Raw genomic sequence first — 18,580 nt, 5'->3', positions numbered from 1 at the left:
GTGTTAACACTGATCAGCAACTTGCACGGAACACATCAGACATGGTTTACACGACTCGTCATGTTTGCTGTGAAAACGCCTCGCCTCTTGACATTATCTAGGCTTTACTTTCTCTGCCTGTGTATGTGTTACAGAGGGATTAAATCTTTGCAGACACAGAAGGAAAAAGAAGATCATTCGAGTTGTCCTTGTGCACTTGGGCTAAGCTGGGAGACAGGGATCTGTCAATGACATCCTGTGTAATTTAAATACGCAGATATGTAGAAATGCAAGCCAGGGTGATCAGATAAGCATCGCCATAAATAGTGTATAGATACATGCTGCTTCCTCTTATTTCCTGTCTCCATTTAATCCACAGCATCTTTACAGTCTGCCGTTATATAATCCTGTGCTTATCCTAAACATTGGTGTCTGGTGTCCAGTGAGAGGAGCTGAAAAAATGTTCATTTTTAGACTGTCTTCAGCTCTAAGTGATTGTTACAATGAGTTTGTACATTTAGATTTTCTTGTGAATATAAAATTAATACAATGAGGTAATAGTTTTAAGCTAAAATCGGTTATAGTGCATTGCAACACTTGTTATTTTTAAGGATTACTCTGGGCCTAAAGCTCGCAAAGTTGTTGAAATTTGTATAAATTTAAACAGTCACCAAGTGAAGTACTACATAATGAACTGTATTGCAGTCTTTCTTGATCTTCTTCCACAGGCTTTTACCGCTTCCTGATCACCTGCATTTCAGAGGGTGGCCTCTCCTCTTTTTGGATAACTCTTTATTATCACTCACGGGAAGTGATTATTTTGAAATGTCAGTTGGTCGCGCTCCCAGGCAACAGCGCTGGATCTGTGGAGTGTTTCTCCTTCTGTTCGACTTCAGCGGCTTACATTTTTACATTGTATTTATTTGAACTGTGGAGTGTTGCATTTCACTGGCTTTTGCCAAGTGGGAATTTTTCACTAGGAGTAGGGAATTAACAACACATGCCTAAGTCTGATTTTTGGCTTTATTAAACTGGCCACCGCAGCACTTCACGAGCCCGGAGAGTCCTAAGATGCACATACAGTGACATTTTTACACACAATTTGCCAGAGATGTAACACAGTCGCTAGATAAGGAACTGTACTGAGAGGTTTACAATGACCACATCACCAGGGAACAGTAGTTTTAAGTAAGATGGACATGGGGAGTCTGGTGTCAGTTTCTAAAGGACTGAAGAAAAAGGCTTCTGCTATGCATTCGGTTTATACTTAACAACTTACCATCTGTGACTTCATGCTTGACATAATTGACGACAGTAGCCAGGCAAAACAATGCCAAATTTTAATTAAAGAAGGTCATAAAGTTTCTTGGAAAAGGTCAAACAGGCACTGCAAAGTCATGAAGAGGTGCACAGGGGTTGGGGAGAATTTGACCGACAAACGGGAGAGGGCTTTAGGAACTAAATGTGCCATGGAATCACAGTTTTCCAACCCAGACAGCAGCGACTGCCTTGCTCGTGCTGAAATATGAGACACTATCTGGGTTTATTTCAAGTTTATTTACTCTTTCAGCAGTTCACTAAATGACCCTCCCAGTCATCACTCCAGGCCAAAAATGGAGAAAAATCCTCAAGGTTATAATATTTTCCTTTTTCTGTTCAACAATGTTTTTCTTTTTTTGACAGACTGAATGATATCTGCCACTGTAATTGCTTCCTTATTTGGTGAATTAAATATTTACACTTGCCCTATCCTAATCCAAAGTTTATGAGAGACGTAAAAGTACATTAAGGGAAAAGACATTTATTTTAAAAGCACTGCTAACTGAGACCATCACCCCAAATGGTGTGTTTGGACTGTCTGAGAGACATGGTTTACTTTTGAAAAAAAAATATTTCCTTTATTCGCACACAGAGAAATTCCAGATTTGACTTCTCATTTAATGGCTTGACATACATGCTGTGTGCACCGCAAATATCTCTCAAGTTGACGGGAGGAAACAGAGACGGCCATTGAGGAAACCTGCAGTTTGTACTTTGAAGAATTCCACTGAGGAGACGAAAGGAGATGGGAGAGAGGGTAGGGAAATAGACCTCAGAAAAAGAGCTGGCTAGAACAAGGCTGCCATGGAAAAATACTGATATTTCATGCAAGGAAACGCCACTGTGCACCACAAAAACACAGACAGTGAAAAAACAAGGCTGAGTGCGAGAGTTACATGAGACAGGTGGAACTCTGAGAGAGGGGAAGGAGTTCTCCTTTGGGATAAGTGGGCTGTTTTCTTTAATATTCACCCGAGTAGTGTATACTTTAAAGTGAAGGTGGATGGAGTTGGGACTGACTCACAGACGGTCTATCTCACACACCTCGACATATGATTGAATAACATCCTTACCTCTCCTGCAGTGCCTCATGGCCATTTTGCACATCCTGGACTCAGCGATGGTTGGACAGGGTATTGTGTCCTTGGGTGGTTTCTTTACAATGTGCCGCGTCCGGGTCTCCAGACCCCACTTATAGCCACAGGTTTTGTTTCTCCTGGTGCAGGCTCCCCATTCACTCCACTGACCCACCTCACAGCCCTCTGCAGAGAGACACAGAAAAAGTGACGTGCAGTGAAACCACAGTGGAGTGCCATTTGGAGGCAACTGAGAGACCCCAGGTCAAGCTTTAATGCAGGTTGACGGAGCTTTACTGGGAAGCTATAACTTATAACTTGTGTGGTCCCAGTCGAACTGCTTGTATTTGGGTCCAAAATAAGCAACGAGGTTATAGAATGCTGTTTACAGGCAGAGAAAGGGTTAAAAAAACAACAACAACAACAAGATAGGTTCATATTTTTACACATATTTGTTTTGTTTCACATACCTCCACACTCCATGGTGTCTTCCAATGGGGCGAAGCCCTCGGGGCACTTATCAAAGCAGCGCCCTTTGTGTAGGTAAAAACCCAACTTGCATTTGGTGCAGAAGTCTTTACTGAAGCAGGACTCACAATTCTCTATCCTGCACCCTAGAGGAAGTATCAGAGAAAGAAGAGAGTCGTTAGGGGCTAAACAACCCTCTCATCTGGAGTTGATCGAGAGCTAAAGGAGTTTGGGGAAGGGGGTTCTTGAAGGGATTATACTGTCTCTCCCGTTATAAAAAATTGCTGACAATGCCCCATGAATCTTTTCTGTCCTGGGCTCAAGTGCATTTCAGAAAAGTTTTTTTTTTTGTGACATCGATTTTTTTGTTCATTCTTCTGTTCTTCTGTAGCACGTCAACAGCGAGAAACCCCAACAGCAGATATGGTGAGGATTTATGGCACGCTCAACTCTTTCAACAGATTCATCCAACATCCAACAATCTGGATACAAACACAAGCTCACGTGTTTTCAACTAATGGTTTGCTGCAGCAGGAAGAACACATCCCATTAGATCTCTGAATAGCACACTTAATATGCTATCTCATCACTTGGCACTGCTCCAGTCTGTGTCTGTTTCCATGACTGAAGATTATTGGGAAGTCAGGTTTTCATTAAAGTGTGAATGATGGCTTATGATCACTGAGCTGGCCAGCTGCGTGGATCCTTTAGGTTTTGGCTACGATATAAAGAGGGAAGGTGGGTTTGTGATGGGAAAGACAGGGGGGAGACAATCATATTTTGCTCCACCTTGTCAAATAAATGCTGATGCATTTAGTCAGCAAACACAACGATGCACTTATCGTCCCACGCCACACCCTGCTGCTGTGCATGACACACAGCACCGCACTTGCAAAGAAAGGCACGGCAATGTGTCATCAAGCTCTCTGCAAATAGCACGTCAAGCAAGGCCAAATTACAACAACCACACCAACAGGGCGACACACAGGCCCACATGATTAGAAGGAGCCTCCCAGAGCTGTCTAATTTATGTCACTCCTTACAAACTCTATGTGGCCCTATTGCCCAATAAGCCCCAAGTGTCAGAGAACCACAATCTATAACCTGTAGCCGCTGTCTTCCTCCACTAGCAGTGGGCTTTCCAGGTAGGGAGTCATCTGCTCCTCGGATTGTTGGGCGATGTAACTGTGCATTAGCTCGTGCACTGTTCTCAGTGCATTAACTGTGATTTTCCACATGCAAGAGCGAGGGCTGCTCTTTTATCTGTGACCCTCGCAGGGCCCAGGGAAGGGAAGGTTCTCACAATCACACCCCTTAATTACACCATCTCCAGCTAACCATCAGGCCTCCTCCTCAACATTCCTCCAAAACGAGGGGGTCCCTCCCCGCTTTACTTTGAACCCTAAAATATGGCCTCTGCCCACTCACTCTGGTCTCACGCTTTCCCGACCAGTCTAAACAAACCAAGGACACATACACACATATGTACAAACACACACATAACCAGTAAGATGTGTCTAGAGATAGACCCACTCCACAATAAAGCTGCACACCACATTCTGAAAAACGTAGGTACAGCAACCATAAATCAATCTCTTTAGCAATTTCCTATGTTCTCACATCAGTGTTCAATCATCTGAAATCATGATCTAGTCTGCTTATTTTCTAGCTCCATTGCTGCATTTTTCTATTTCTAAAGTTATCCAGTTCTGTAGAGATTTTGATGTGGAACGCCTGAGTGTATCAATGCAGTTTTTCAGCCCCCTTTTTAAGCTATCTACCTCTCATTTATTTCTGTCTGAGACTGAATCAAGTAATGTTTGGGTTTGATACAAAACAAGTCCAATAGAAGGAACAAGCTAATAAATCACACAGCTAATTGGAAAGCACAAAGCTGTCTTTTACTCTTCACACTTCCCAGGCCTGTCATCACCTGAGAGAGTTTTAGCTCCCAAACAAAAAATAAAAGAGTTAGTAGGGGAACAAGAACATCTGGCAGTTCTCTCAAGCACTGGGCCTGTTGTGCAATCCTCAGTTACTGACAGTAAATATGAGCTGCACAGATGTGCAGAATAGTGTATCCTTGCAGCAGCAGTAGCACTTGACAAGGCTTTTGATTAAAATATCACTCTCGGTTTCAGTTTCATATGTAGTCAGACAATGGCTTACATGCCAGGAAATTGTGATTTTCTAAATAGAAGATAAGTAATGATGTCACTGGGGGAGATGGATGAGGTGGATGACACATCAATGTGGCTCCATGGCAGTTAGAATGCAGCAAGGCAAAGGTGGAGAGTCAGAGGTCATCAGGGAGCGAGGTGGGTAGGAAGGGATCATTACGACAGACATTCATCCCCCAGTCCAGCTATCAGCCAAAAGGCTATCTGGGACAGCGTGGACTATCTGGGATGCTGGAGGAGCTCCTACACTGACCAATGGCCAAGTCAGCAGTTAGGCAGCTTGTCCAGCAGCTCCAGAAACAGATACAGGGAACCGGTTTCATTCTCTCTGCAGGATTAACCTCTGGTCCACCTTTAAAGTCTTCATCTAGGTGCGTCAGTGAGACTAATGAGAAATAATGAGGTCATCAGATTCCATTGAAGGCCCGGTGTTCCAGGGACTTAAACGTATTGTCATCATTATCTCCCAGCCTATTATGAACACATGGGGAATAGCCTCATGCTTCAGCTCTGAGAGGAACTGTTAATGTTGTCAGTAGTGACAGAGGGGGCTCAATTTAAAGGGATGTCATGAGTGCTGCACTAGTTCCACGCTTACCCATATCACTGTTACACATTTTTTTTGTCTGATTTTACACTTGACTGTTATGTGGTTTGCATGCAAAGTGCATCTGAAGTTGAGAGATGAGTGGCCAAGTGTCACTTGTGATCTAATAGCGCATGCTTGACAGAAGACAGTCCTTCTGCTGTAGTCTGGATGGGGAACCTGCTGATTTTATCACGGGCACCGAAAGCGTCATGTCAGCTTCAGTGAACTTGTGTTGCTCCACGGGCAGAGCGTGCCATGTGTAATCACTCCATTTACTGACATGAAAGTTCACTATGTAAAGAAAGGGCGCTAAATCATTTTGTGAAGACTGAGGAATCTCTTATATTCCGCATGGGTATTTTTTATGTTATTGGAACTGGAGGTGGTTTGTCAGACCACTCATCAGTCTACCAAGAGAGCCTCGGCCTCCTCCACAAAGCTAACCAGATGCAATGCTGCACAGCAGGAGTGTCCATGTTGTAAAAAGGCCTGGCAAAAGTGAGGGGGAAAACAAGTCCTATTTTTCCATCTTTGACTCCAAGCTAAGTTGAACAGCTCTGACCTACTCTCTAGGCCCCAGGTTTGGCTGACATGGAAGCTTTGGCTTGCTCTCTGCCACCCAGCCATGTCATGCGGGGCTGCAGATGGCAGGAGTTCATGGCAGAGGCCAGAGCTGCCATGTTCTTCCCCACTTTCTCTGTGTTGTTTTTTCCACATGGGTGCTCCTCCGCACGCTGGTGTCGAGTTAGGTGAAGCAGAGGTGGTGTTCCTGTCAATCAGCATCTCCCAGAGAGGGATGAAAGATGACAGATGTGTCAGCGATCCTCCTAGCTTCTTCACTCCAGGAATCACAGTGTGTGATATACCAGGTTCTGCTTGTATATCTGCTCAGCCAGCTCCAGCATGCATACATAGACAGCTCAGGCTTCAGACAGTGGTCAAGCACAGACAGCCCTTCCACTCACACTATTGTATGCACAATTACACACTGTTTTGAGAAAAGACCCAATTCAACTCTGTGTCTGGCTGTAACATCCTGGGAGCAGTGCTCTGTTTGGTGGGTTCATTGTATTGTCTGGCAAACCTGAAAGTGCGGTTGGTAAAGCTGTGATGATTAAATGTCCCTCGGTAAAGCTCAAAGGCCAAAAGCAACTGGTCTTTTTGTTGGTTAGACTGTGCAATGGAAATACCCACAAGCTCAGATATAGTGTGAGGAACAGGGAACTCGAATGAGAGAGAGCTAAAGAGAAAGCAGCCGGGACTGCCAGTTAAAAGTTGCAAAACCCATGTTAGTTTTTTTGCACACTCTTGGTACTCATTTGGTTGAGGCCCATGATGCACGGCTCTTATCCGACCAAGCAAATTCCTAAGTTTGACTTTAAAGCTAAAATTGTCTTGGAAGAGATCGTTTCAACTTCGAGCCCTAATTTGATGAGACAAAGACACAACGGTGGGATCTGGTAACAAGTTTCGCCAGTCCAAGAAATAAAGTAATCACAATTACAATTTCAGTTTCAAAAAATTACCTCCGACATAAGAGTCTCGAGTGGCACATAAGGCTGGCACTGAATGAGCTGCAATATTTGAAACACACTTCCAGGATATTGGCAATCTCAGGCCTTGATTAGACCAGTTGTTGGTTGGCAGCGCACACAGCTGGGGTTTTAAATCTGCTGCAGTGGGGTAAGAACTGGGCTGGTGGTAGGGTTGGTGGTGTATGGATGTGTACCAGTGGGGGGTCTGCAATACACCCTGAGGGAGGAAGTCTTGAATGGAGCCTTGCTCTCAATTTGACCTTCTCAACACTTTGTCTCTTATAGAAGACAGCTCTGATAGTCGCCTTTCAGCTCATCATTTTGAAATATTATGAAATGTGACTGATGTGACTAAGGGGAGAGCATGACTGCACAGCGTTCATGCAGATTTGACTGTCTGTAAAGCAGCACAGTGTGTGACCGTTGCTACAAATCTTCCCTGTGCAGCTTTGGGCTGACACCCACAGACACTGGTGTGGGGCCTTCTCTGGGCTGCTGATAAGAACCCCTGTGGATAACACTGGAGTTACTGCATATGGTTTATGGCTTGTATCAACCCATCCATTAGTTGCTGCAAGGAGTTCCAGCAAAGCAGATAAGCACATAATATATGGTCATGCAGAGAGATATTATGCAACAAAGAGGCATTGCTAACGAACCAGCTACATCTTTGTAATGGTAGTTAACACTGTGGCCCCTGTGTCTTGACCCTCCTCAGAATCCAGCTGAACTGTACCTGCAAATGGGTTTCCAGTTATGTTGTGGGGAGTATAGTTCCCATTGTTTCTGGCTCTAATTATGGTGTTATTTTCTTGGTAGTGAAAGGGAAACCCCCAAAACATTGAGTCTTAAATTTAAAAAGCATCATGTGAGGCGCAGTTTCTCAAGTCATGTAGAGAAGTTGGTAGGTAGGTATAGTGAAGCCGATGAATGAAGATGTTGAATTTGGGTACACTTCAATCTTTTCTGTATTAAGTGGAAACCAATGTCAGGAAACTAATGTCTCCAAAAGCAGTAATAAATAAATAAAATTGCATTCTGGGATGCTAATGTTAGCTTGGATTTGAGGGGAACTGGTGGCTACAGTAAGTGCCACTGAATTTGAGCAGGATTTTATGTATTTGCAACCAAAATGAAAAGACAAATGGATAAAGTGAAGCAGAAAGTATAAAATATTTAATAAATATTGTATCCTTGCTGGGCTGCACAGTGGAGTAGTGCTTAGCACTTTCGCCTTGCAGCAAGAAGATCCCTGGTTCAAATCCCGGGGTTGGCCTGGGATCTTTCTGCATGGAGTTTGCATGTTCTCCCTGTGCATGTGTGGGTTTTCTCCGGGCACTCCGGCTTCCTCCAACAGTCCAAAAATATGCTGAGGTTAATTGATCACTCTAAATTGTCCGTAGGTGTGAATGTGAGTGTGATTGTCTGTCTACATATGTAGCCTGGCGACCTGTCCAGGGTGTCCCCTGCCTTCGCCCGAGTCAGTTGGGATAGGCTCCAGCACCCCCCACGACCCTAGTGAGGATAAAGCGGTGTATAGAGAATGGATGGATGGATGCATACTTGCTAGTTGAGCATGTGTAACTATATCTATGTCCCAGTTCAATGGTTAGATCCTATCGAGGAATGAAGTCAATGAATGTGGGCAATGGCTCAATAATGAGACAGTCTACCCTCACAAAGACTAAAATAAATGGTGCATTCAAAAAATCCTCAACGCAACTAGCAGCTTGACTCATAATGGCAGGGAAAGTGTACCTAACACTGGAATTTACGGTCTGAACTAAGAATTTTCCTTCCATTAAAAACCACATATACAGGCACATTTAACATTATTGTACTGGCCTTAGATTCCTTATCAGTTTAATTACAGTCATCTATCCAGCTTTCTTTGCCTCATATTGCATCACATTGTCAGCTCACAGTGTAAAAAGTATATTAATTTCTGCTCTCCATCCACGGTTCTCTGTGTCACATGCCTGTGGATCCTCTAGAGCTGCTGCACAAAAAACTGAAAGTGAGGTTTCAGCCAGCGACTGGCTGAGCACATAAGCCTTTTGCTTGTCTAACTCTTGTTTTCCTTTACCCAGGCAGTCCACAAAAAAAATCTTAGAATGAGATAAAATACACAGACAAACTCTGGTGCAATAATAAGCAGCTGCTCCCTAAGTGATTTCAGAGGCTGTGTTTAAAATGCTCATGATAACAGAGATGTAATGCCACATTCCAGGCCCCTTTGGAAACCAAGAGCACACGGCAGCTCTGACCACAGCAGTGGAGAACCCCTCATCATCTTTTGTCCACTATGTCTTTGAGCCGTTGTGTACCAGTTGCCTGTATCAGCTCACAAATACTAACTTCCAAAGCAATAAAATGTCCATTTACGGAGGTTGGACATGAACTGTTTAGTAAAAATGACACGTGGAGCACAGCTGAGAATGAGGGTCAAATAGGAAACTGGATTAGAGAGCCATGACTGAAACAGGGATCACATCAAAGTAGGTCTCGCTCTGAGATCTGATGCTACGTGACAATACAAGATGTTGTTCTATGAACAATTTGTGTGGAGAGGGATTCAGATTAACTTGCCACACATCAGGATCAATTAATGTCAAAATTCACCCAGCATGGGGATACAGCGGTTAGCATAGCAGGATTAAAGAATTTTTTTAAAAAGTTTCTTTTTTCTTACCATAGAACAAGATGTCTTTCTCTTCCAACTTTCTCAGAGTTATGAAAATAGGACGAAATGACTGTGGGGTCTTTAGGACTTCGCCTCTATTGTGGGGAGATCTGATGAACTTGAATGTGTGGGTGAACGTGAGCAAGCAGAGAGTGAGTGTTTTGTTTGGAAGCATCCAACTGATAGCAGCAGTGGGCCTAAAGATACTTTAAATGTTTAAAACTGCAATAGACATACATTTTACACAAAATGTCTGTGATTTCATTAGAATGTCACATAGATGGTCAGGAGAAATATTTTAAATTGACATTTTGGGATTGACTGCTGTTGGGAAATCTTTTAAATGCAAAAATGATTTAGATCGTGTTTTAATGTGTAATTTTTTTACCTCTTGCTTATTAAAATTGGTGAGCAACTTACTTGTGAAAGTTAATTACCCGTTAGTCACTACCAAAACCTGGTGTTTAGGAACCTTGGCTTACTGGTGGCAAGTAAGTTGGCTGATAACACACTTTATGTAAATGGAGTAGCTTTGGGAGTTGGGAGTTGGAAGAGGCTAACTCACACCTCCAACTCCTATGCTAAGCTAACATTTGGCAATGAGCATTGAAAGAGAAAAAGTCATACCAACCAAACGCCTAGCATCCAAAATATTAAAAGGAAGGAGAATTTTTGTGATTAGTGCTTGTAATTTGATTAGTGAGTTCAGACCCATAACCTCTTATGCTACTCATTGCTGAAAAAAATGATGATGTGAACATAATGCGATGCTAATGAACTCTGTCCGAGACTGAAACTGATCAAGACCGCAACTTGACCAAGTGCTTAACAAAAATATAAATGTAGAATGAAACTGGTTTCTTTTCGGCATAAGGAAAAGGTAAAAAAATAAAAATAAAATAAAGATCATTTATATTATTCTGGTTAGAAAATTTAGAAAATTGTGCATATAAAGTGTGCTGCACAGTGAGTAGTGGTTAGCACTTTTGCCTTGCAGCAAGAAGATCCCTGGTTCAAATCCTGGGGTGGGCCTGGGATCTTTCTGCATGGAGTTTGCATGTTCTCCCTGTGCATGCGTGGGTTTTCTCCGGGCACTCCGGCTTCCCCCCACAGTCCAAAAATATGCTGAGGTTAATTGATCACTCTAAATTGTCCGTAGGTGTGAATGTGAGTGTGATTGTCTGTCTACATATGTGCGACAGACTGGCGACCTGTCCAGGGTGTCCCCTGCCTTCGCCCGAGTCAGCAGCCAGCACCCCCTGCGACCCTAATGAGGATAAAGCGGTGTATAGAGAATGGATGGATGGATGCATATAAAGTCTTTGAGCTGTTCAGCCACAGACAAACTGTCAAGCAGTAAGTTAATCCACACTCTTGCCAGTTGTGGCTTTAAAGGGCAATAATCAGATAGCGTGACCATTACACAGACCCTCCTTTGACCAGTGACTATATAAAGCCTCCTTAAAATGCAGCCTTTTTCAAATGACATGATGCTACATATGGCAAGAGAAATGGATGGTGGCAGGCTGGATGTTGGCATGTCAGTTAAGGGTCTTCAGTGTCCACAACTCCACCATTTGTGGTCTAAGAAGGATTTGACATAGGTCTGGATGAATATGTCAATGGGATCTTGCCCATCAAAATGTCTTCACCGAGCCCTTTAGAAAGAGTGGGAAAACATTTCACAAGCCAGCATCGACGATATCCAATATGGATCTGTCCATTATCACTTCCACTGTAGTGTGTACTTGGTTGTTTCATGGCATCCATTCTGTTGAAGAGATGGCATGTGTTGCAACAGCAAACATAAATTTTGATAGAATATTACAAGCTGCATTTATATTTTTGTTCAGTCTATGAATATGTTGTGATGTCACTGGTATTGGAGGTCCATTTTTCAACATAGGCCACTGAGCCTATCGGCATGGTGCAGCTTCAACATGCTTTTCATTCTCATAATCAAATGGAGTCAGCAGATGTATTTGCATGTAGGTCGGCAGCGATTGGGCAAACAAAATGTAGGAATGTTCTCTTCCTTCAGTTGCTACATGTTCATATTATAGGGCCTAAAAGTTTGGACATCCTCCTCTGGGGCTTCATTTTAGTGCGTCTGTCAGGAGTTTGGCTCAGGGAACCAAATGGGTTCAAGTTCCTCCCTGTTTTCATATGAAATACTGAACCAATAGCTCGGGCTCCATGTAAACCTATAAGGCTCACTCTCTCCTTTTTTTTCTCTCTCTGAGCATATTCCCATGTTAAAATAAGGCTGTGAGATCAGAGCGCTCCATGAAGAATAGAAGGGTGCATGTCTTTAATTGGACTGTAGTGTTATTCTTTAGCGAGAATCATGAGAGCATTTCCATTAATCACTGTTATTGGGATTTCTTTCAACAGCAAAACATAATTCAGTGTGTGCGACCAAAGGTGTGGTCTATCTCAGTTATAATAAATAATAAATAAAAAATTATGGTAATCTAAATGTAGTTGTTTGTGGAGGTTACATACATTTAAAAAATACTTCGACAGCCTAGAACCTACACTGCCTAATGAAAGTCTCAATCCAGAAGCCCCTGCGCACAGTTGACAAAGCAAGTTAGTTTCATCTCCTAATTCTAATATACATAATCAATTTTGTAGGAGACATTTAATGGCATCTTCAAAGGGGAGACTTTTTTTAAGGGAAGCTGGAGCAGGTTTGGCCGAATTGTCATTGCATCTTGGTTGCATTTGCACCTGAATTTCATGCCTTCAGACATCCTCATGGCTACAGGATGTTTGGTAATATAGGTGAAAAGGGAGTGTTAAAGACAAATCAAAAACAGCACTCATCCTCGCCGGAATTCACTGTAAAATCTCGAGGGAGACGCCGCTAAGATGAAGCTTCACTTCTTACATCCACCTGTGTGAACAGATGAGCCGTTCAAGTTGCGAGGCATGTGTATCTCCTCTGGATAATTGACAATAAATCATGTGCTGTGGGAAAATGGGAAGTAGAGGGGGTTGTGAATGTGTGGCTAGGGAAAACAGGGTGGTGGAAGAGTTTGAGGGTAAAGGTGCAGTGTGAGGAAGGCTGGATAAAGACAATCTTACTGGAGCACATGTTAAGTTCGGGGCTGCGCATGCCATAGTATCCGGCTGGACAGTCGTGAAGACACTCCCCATACTGCCTCATCCTCTCCCTCCGCAGAAACAGGAAGAGTTTGGGCTGGCAGTTTACACAGCCGTTATCCCTGGAGCACACCGAGCAGCCTTTACAGATGGGGTACGCTCCATAGCTAGCTGCAGGACAAACACAGAGGGAAAAAATCAGAAGATGGAATTAAGTAGTGCGTGAAAAGGTCAGTCATAAAGCATGTTCAATGGTCAAGCAGAATGTAAAACATGCACCCCACATGCACATTTTGCAACAACTTTCTGGAATTATCTATGTGAGAAGGCAGCCAGAGTCTGAATCTTCTGTCTTCCATCAGTTTCTGTCTGTGTGCAAGCCATGAAATGTCAACTGTCTGAGATGTACATGGAAGCAATGAATAATCATTAAAAATTATGAGTTTTAAAGCACCTTACTAATCATTGGGGTGGATAATTATTGCCAGTGCCTTCCTTCTGAAGGGAACACACAGCAAATGTAGAACTTTTTTAATGTGAGGTTTGCGCTGCTGTTAGTTTTTGCTACAGCTGCATTGGAACATGCATCCACCATGGTGATTCAGACAGCTATTTGTTCTGTACTAGCAAAAGAGAACAGAGATCCTTTAGATCCTTGTATCTTTAGTCATCAGCTAATGAGCCTGGATTTACCTGATGACAAGGACTGGGTGAACTTCAGGCAACCAACTCAATTGTGGGAGGGCTGACCGATAGAATACAACCCAAGTAAAGTAGAATCAAGTAGAATCAAACCAAAACAACCATAATAGATATAACAGCAGGACATTCTTTAATTCAGAGTAAATGTGTCCAATTCAACAATTTGCCATTCATGCAAACTCTGGTTCCCCTCTCAACGTTCGAATGGTGATTGGATATGAATGTGAATATTGCATTAATTCTAGTCAGAGCTGGCCTCCTAAACGATTGTGTTGAGACAGTTGATGAAAGCCCCTAAAACCACTGTGGGTCTGGCCTCAGCTCGAGTTGCCTGCAGAAGACAAAGGAGCCAGTAAAAAGACAGTCCATTCCACAATAAGTGACTTTCAATGTAAACTCCTTAGCATCCCGTTTACAGGAAAATGTCCTTGGGCAAATCCAAACGAGAGACACTTCAGTTGATCTTAGCCAAGTCTTAAATATCACAAGCAGGGACCGGGTAACAGCGGTGCTTGTACTGAGCGACCCACCACAACACTTAATAAAACACTGTGCAGCAAGCTGGACAAAGCCTGGGAGACAGAGCAGAGCATGCCTGCGTTACTGGCCATAGATCCGTATATTCTCTGAACAGATTCACCCAGACAAAAGTGAGCGCTATGTGGGCCCAGTGCAAGCATCAGTTTGTAATCATGTGAAAATCAGTCAGCGGATGTCAGTGGCTGCATTGAACTCATCTTTTTTCATTTTTCATTTCTTTTGTTGGAGCGCTGGGAGACAGTTTTCAGAGAGGTATGCTAGCCTTGCCAAACTACACTCATTCTCTCGAAGCCGAGGTGGATGGAAGTAAGATTAAGTGCTAATCAGAATGTGTCTCTGCTGGTCTTTAGGGATGAGGTTTAGAGTGGCATCCCATCGATCACAGCAACGCAAGGCTGTGCGCTCCAAACTTATTTATCATGCAGACTGGTGATGGTTCATGTCCAGTCGGCACTCCCTCAGTAAGACATGAAGGAGAAATGAAAACCCCAAACTGTAACTTGTTTTTGGCTTCTCCAATCCTCAGATGGAAAAATGTGTCTTATGTTCAACTGTCAATCTAGTGTCTAAGATATTATTTCTTATTTCATTTGTGCCAGTGCATGTTTTCTCTCATTTCAGTCCAGCTTCCTCAGAGTCATTTGGCTCTACTTGGTGGACACAGGTGCGGCTTAACTAGCATCCAGTACAATGCTCTGTTTCTGACTTTCTGATACAGTTTTTAAACCTTTCCTCTTCAGAAATTGTCAAAATGATGTGCAGGCATGATTAGATAGCAAAATATTATAAATTTAAAAAACGTACATTAAACCAGACTGAAACATACTATATGTCATTTTCATTTTAAAACAGAGTTGTTGCAGTTATATTAAAACTGCTCCTTTTTCCCATCAGGTAACACCACAAGCACAATTTCTCAAATACAGTATATCTCATATTTCATTCTGTAAATCCTTCCATTCTGTAAAACAAAACTGCAACATATGACCAAACCTCAATACTTCAACCATATATTTCTGTAGAATACACAGTCTGGATGCGTTTACAGCTAACTGACATTCACATTAACTTGATCACATTTACTCCCGACATCCTTGCCAATCTTGAACACAACACTGACAGAAGGGGAAACCCAACTTGGCAAAACCTGTGAGGCTGGAAAGCTTATTTCTCCAGCCCATTTTGAGCGGACTCGAATCTGTAACAATTAACAGTATGCTAACAATATCATCCTGACAAGAAAGAAAGAAAAATACTATCTGGGCCTGTGGTCATCTTGGGTCACTAGCCAGTCAATTAACGGAGAAACTACAGCCACTGAAAAGGCCCTTAATGAGCCTGATTCGAAGATCCTGATCAGTCTTTGCTGTTGAACATTTGTTTTGCCAGTTGCTAATTTCGCAATGCATGTTGATTGAGGATAACATAACCGCACACATTTTGAAGGCAGTATATCCCACATCCTGGTGGGGAAAAAGAAGAGAAAGAGAAGCTGTATATGTTACTCTTTTGGTGCTGATCTTGGGAGATTAGCTTGTGTGTGTCTGTGGAAAGGTTTGAAGGTTCAGGCCACAGGTATGTCAGGAAAGAGGCCACAGTTTACAGTGTCTAGAGCAGCACTATCCAACTCATGTGCCACACTACTAGCATTATGTCAACTGCACTTTACATCATTCTGTCGACTGCCAGCAGGTTTACACCATTCTTAAAGAAAATACTCACTTTTGTGAATTCGATATTTTAGAATAGAGGATGAGAAAATCAAAGTAAAATGAGTGGACATGTCTACATTTATGAATAAAGGTTAAGCTAATTTGGCAGGAACATAAAGCTGTATGTTCTGAGTTGGGGATGTGGTCTTTGTTTTGCATATTGTGTCTTCTTCCCGTTCTTAAACAGCAGGCCCACTCAATTTCCAGTCTATCAAAATTCTGAACATATGTTTTGCCACATGTTCAGCATCCCTCTATGACTTCTTTTCCCCCTAACAAATCATGTCATGCCTTGATTTATCTGGCGTTTCTTCTGTCAATCACACTGAAACCAAAGTGACCCAGACGTATAGAAAAGCCGCACAGAAAGTGGTCATCATGAAATTATGGATACTGGCTTTAGCATATGGGTAATTTAAGACTGGAAAAAGGGATGCTCACCATTAGAAGTGCTACTCCTTGCACACAATAAACTGATGTAGTTTACAGTTTCAACCACAGAGTCTGTATTATGTGAAACAAAACAAATCCGCAGTTCCCACTTCTGACAGCTAAGGAAAGAGCCCTCTGAGCCTCAAGTATTGCATTTACAAAAGCCAGAGTCCATAGGAACATGACTGAAGAAGCCTCCACAAGGACTTCTTGACACAAAGCCTTAACAAGTACCTGCTAGTACTTAACAGGTACTAGCAGGTTCTGTTGCCCTGTTTTAATGTTGACTTAAAAAAACCCAAAAAAAAACACAAACAAACAGCTGCTATAATGTTTTTGTTAATGTGTAGATATGTAGCAGCAGCCAGTTAGCTTAGCAACAGTGGAATGAATGTGAATTAGAATGTGCTTTTATTGTCATTATACAACAAAATTGCTATCACATACTGATGGGGGAAGCTGCCATGCAAGGCGCTAACCACGGCTCATCAGGAGGAGCAGTTAGGGGTTCAGCGTCTTGCTCAGGGACACCTTGATGTGAGCTCTCCAGACCAAGGATCAAACCAGCGATCCTCCGGTTGCAAGACAAGACTCTACCCATTGAGTCATGCTGCCTTATCAATAGGGGGAAACAGCTAGCATGCCTCACCACAAAAACTGATAAACTTCTTTAAAAAATTTGTTTAATGGTTTCAATAAAGTATATAATATGTGAGTGAGTTTTAGAGGTTTTAAAACGCACATCTTGTTACCTTTGGACAGAGCCACTCTAGCTGCTGTTGTAGTTTTTACATTAACATAAGAAAAACAGCTGCAAGACTGGTGCAAGAAGGACATCAATCTTTTTATGTACACACGTGGACAAAATTGTTGGTACCCCTCAGTTAAAGAAGGAAAAACCCACAATTCTCACTGAAATCACTTGAAACTCACAAAAGTAACAATAAATAAAAATTTATTGAAAATTAAATAATCAAAATCAGCCATCACTTGTGAATTGTTGATTAACATAATTATTTAAAAAAACAAACTAATGAAATAGGGCTGGACAAAAATGATGGTACCCATAACTTAATATTTTGTTGCACAACCTTTTGAGGCAATCACTGCAATTAAACGATTTCTGTATTTGTCAATGAGCGTTCTGCAGCTGTCAACAGGTATTTTGGCCCACTCCTCATGAGCAAACAGCTCCAGTTGTCTCAGGTTTGATGGGTGTCTTCTCCAAATGGCATGTTTCAGCTCCTTCCACATATGTTCAATGGGATTCAGATCTGGGCTCATAGAAGGCCACTTTAGAATAGTCCAACGCTTTTCTCTCAGCCATTCTTGGGTGTTTTTGGCTGTGTGTTTTGGATCGTTGTCCTGTTGGAAGACCCATGACCTGCGACTGAGACCAAGCTTTCTGACACTAGGCAGCACATTTCTCTCCAGAATGCCTTGATAGTCTTCAGATTTCATCGTACCTTGCACACTTTCAAGACACCCTGTGCCAGATGCAGCAAAGCAGCCCCAAAACATTACTGAGCCTCCTCCATGTTTCACCGTAGGGACAGTGTTCTTTTCTTCGTATGCGTGGTTTTTGAGTCTATGAACATAGAGTTGATGTGCCTTACCAAAAAGCTCCAGTTTGGTCTCATCTGTCCAAAGGACATTCTCCCAGAAGCTTTGTGGCTTGTCAACATGCATTTTTGCAAATTCCAGTCTCGCTTTTTTATGAGTTTTTTTCAGCAGTGGTGTCCTCCTTGGTCGTCTCCCTTGAAGTCCACTTTGGCTCAAACAACGACGAATGGTGCGATCTGACACTGATGTACTTTGGCCTTGGAGTTCACCTTTAATTTCTTTGGAGGTTGCTCTGGGCTCTTTGGATACAATTCCAACGATCCGTCTCTTCAATTTGTCATCAATTTTCCTCTTGCGGCCACGTCCAGGGAGGTTGGCTACTGTCCCGTGGGTCTTGAACTTCTGAATAATATGAGCCACTGTTGTCACAGGAACTTCAAGCTGTTTAGAGATGGTCTTATAGCCTTTACCTTTAAGATGTTTGTCTATCATTTTTTTTCGGATGTCCTGGGACAATTCTCTCCTTCGCTTTCTGTTGTCCATGTTCAGTGTGGTACACACCTTTTCACCAAACAGCAGGGTGACTACTTGTCTCCCTTTAAATAGGCAGACTGACTGATTATGAGTTTGGAAACACCTGTGATGTCAATTAAATGACACACCAGAGTTAATCATGTCACTCTGGTCAAATAG

The 18,580-nt window shown here is 42.5% G+C and overlaps 1 protein-coding gene across 1 annotated transcript in view; it reads right to left on the bottom strand.

Annotated features, from left to right (window-relative positions):
• The window catches only part of rspo2 (R-spondin 2), a 92,739-nt gene that overhangs the window by 26,318 nt on the left and 47,841 nt on the right, over positions 1 to 18,580 (bottom strand). Inside the window, exons 3-5 of the mRNA XM_051957269.1 lie at positions 12,921 to 13,109; positions 2,846 to 2,989; positions 2,373 to 2,561 (exon numbers count right to left, since the gene is read on the bottom strand). Of these exons, the coding sequence (XP_051813229.1) occupies positions 2,373 to 2,561; positions 2,846 to 2,989; positions 12,921 to 13,109 (522 nt within the window). The remainder of the gene's footprint in view (positions 1 to 2,372; positions 2,562 to 2,845; positions 2,990 to 12,920; positions 13,110 to 18,580) is intronic.

The sequence above is a fragment of the Acanthochromis polyacanthus genome, chromosome 12 (assembly GCF_021347895.1).
Source record: "Acanthochromis polyacanthus isolate Apoly-LR-REF ecotype Palm Island chromosome 12, KAUST_Apoly_ChrSc, whole genome shotgun sequence".
Taxonomy (NCBI): Eukaryota; Metazoa; Chordata; class Actinopteri; family Pomacentridae; genus Acanthochromis; species Acanthochromis polyacanthus.
Note: the sequence above shows the minus strand (reverse complement) of the source record. Positions and strands in the feature narration are given on the sequence as shown.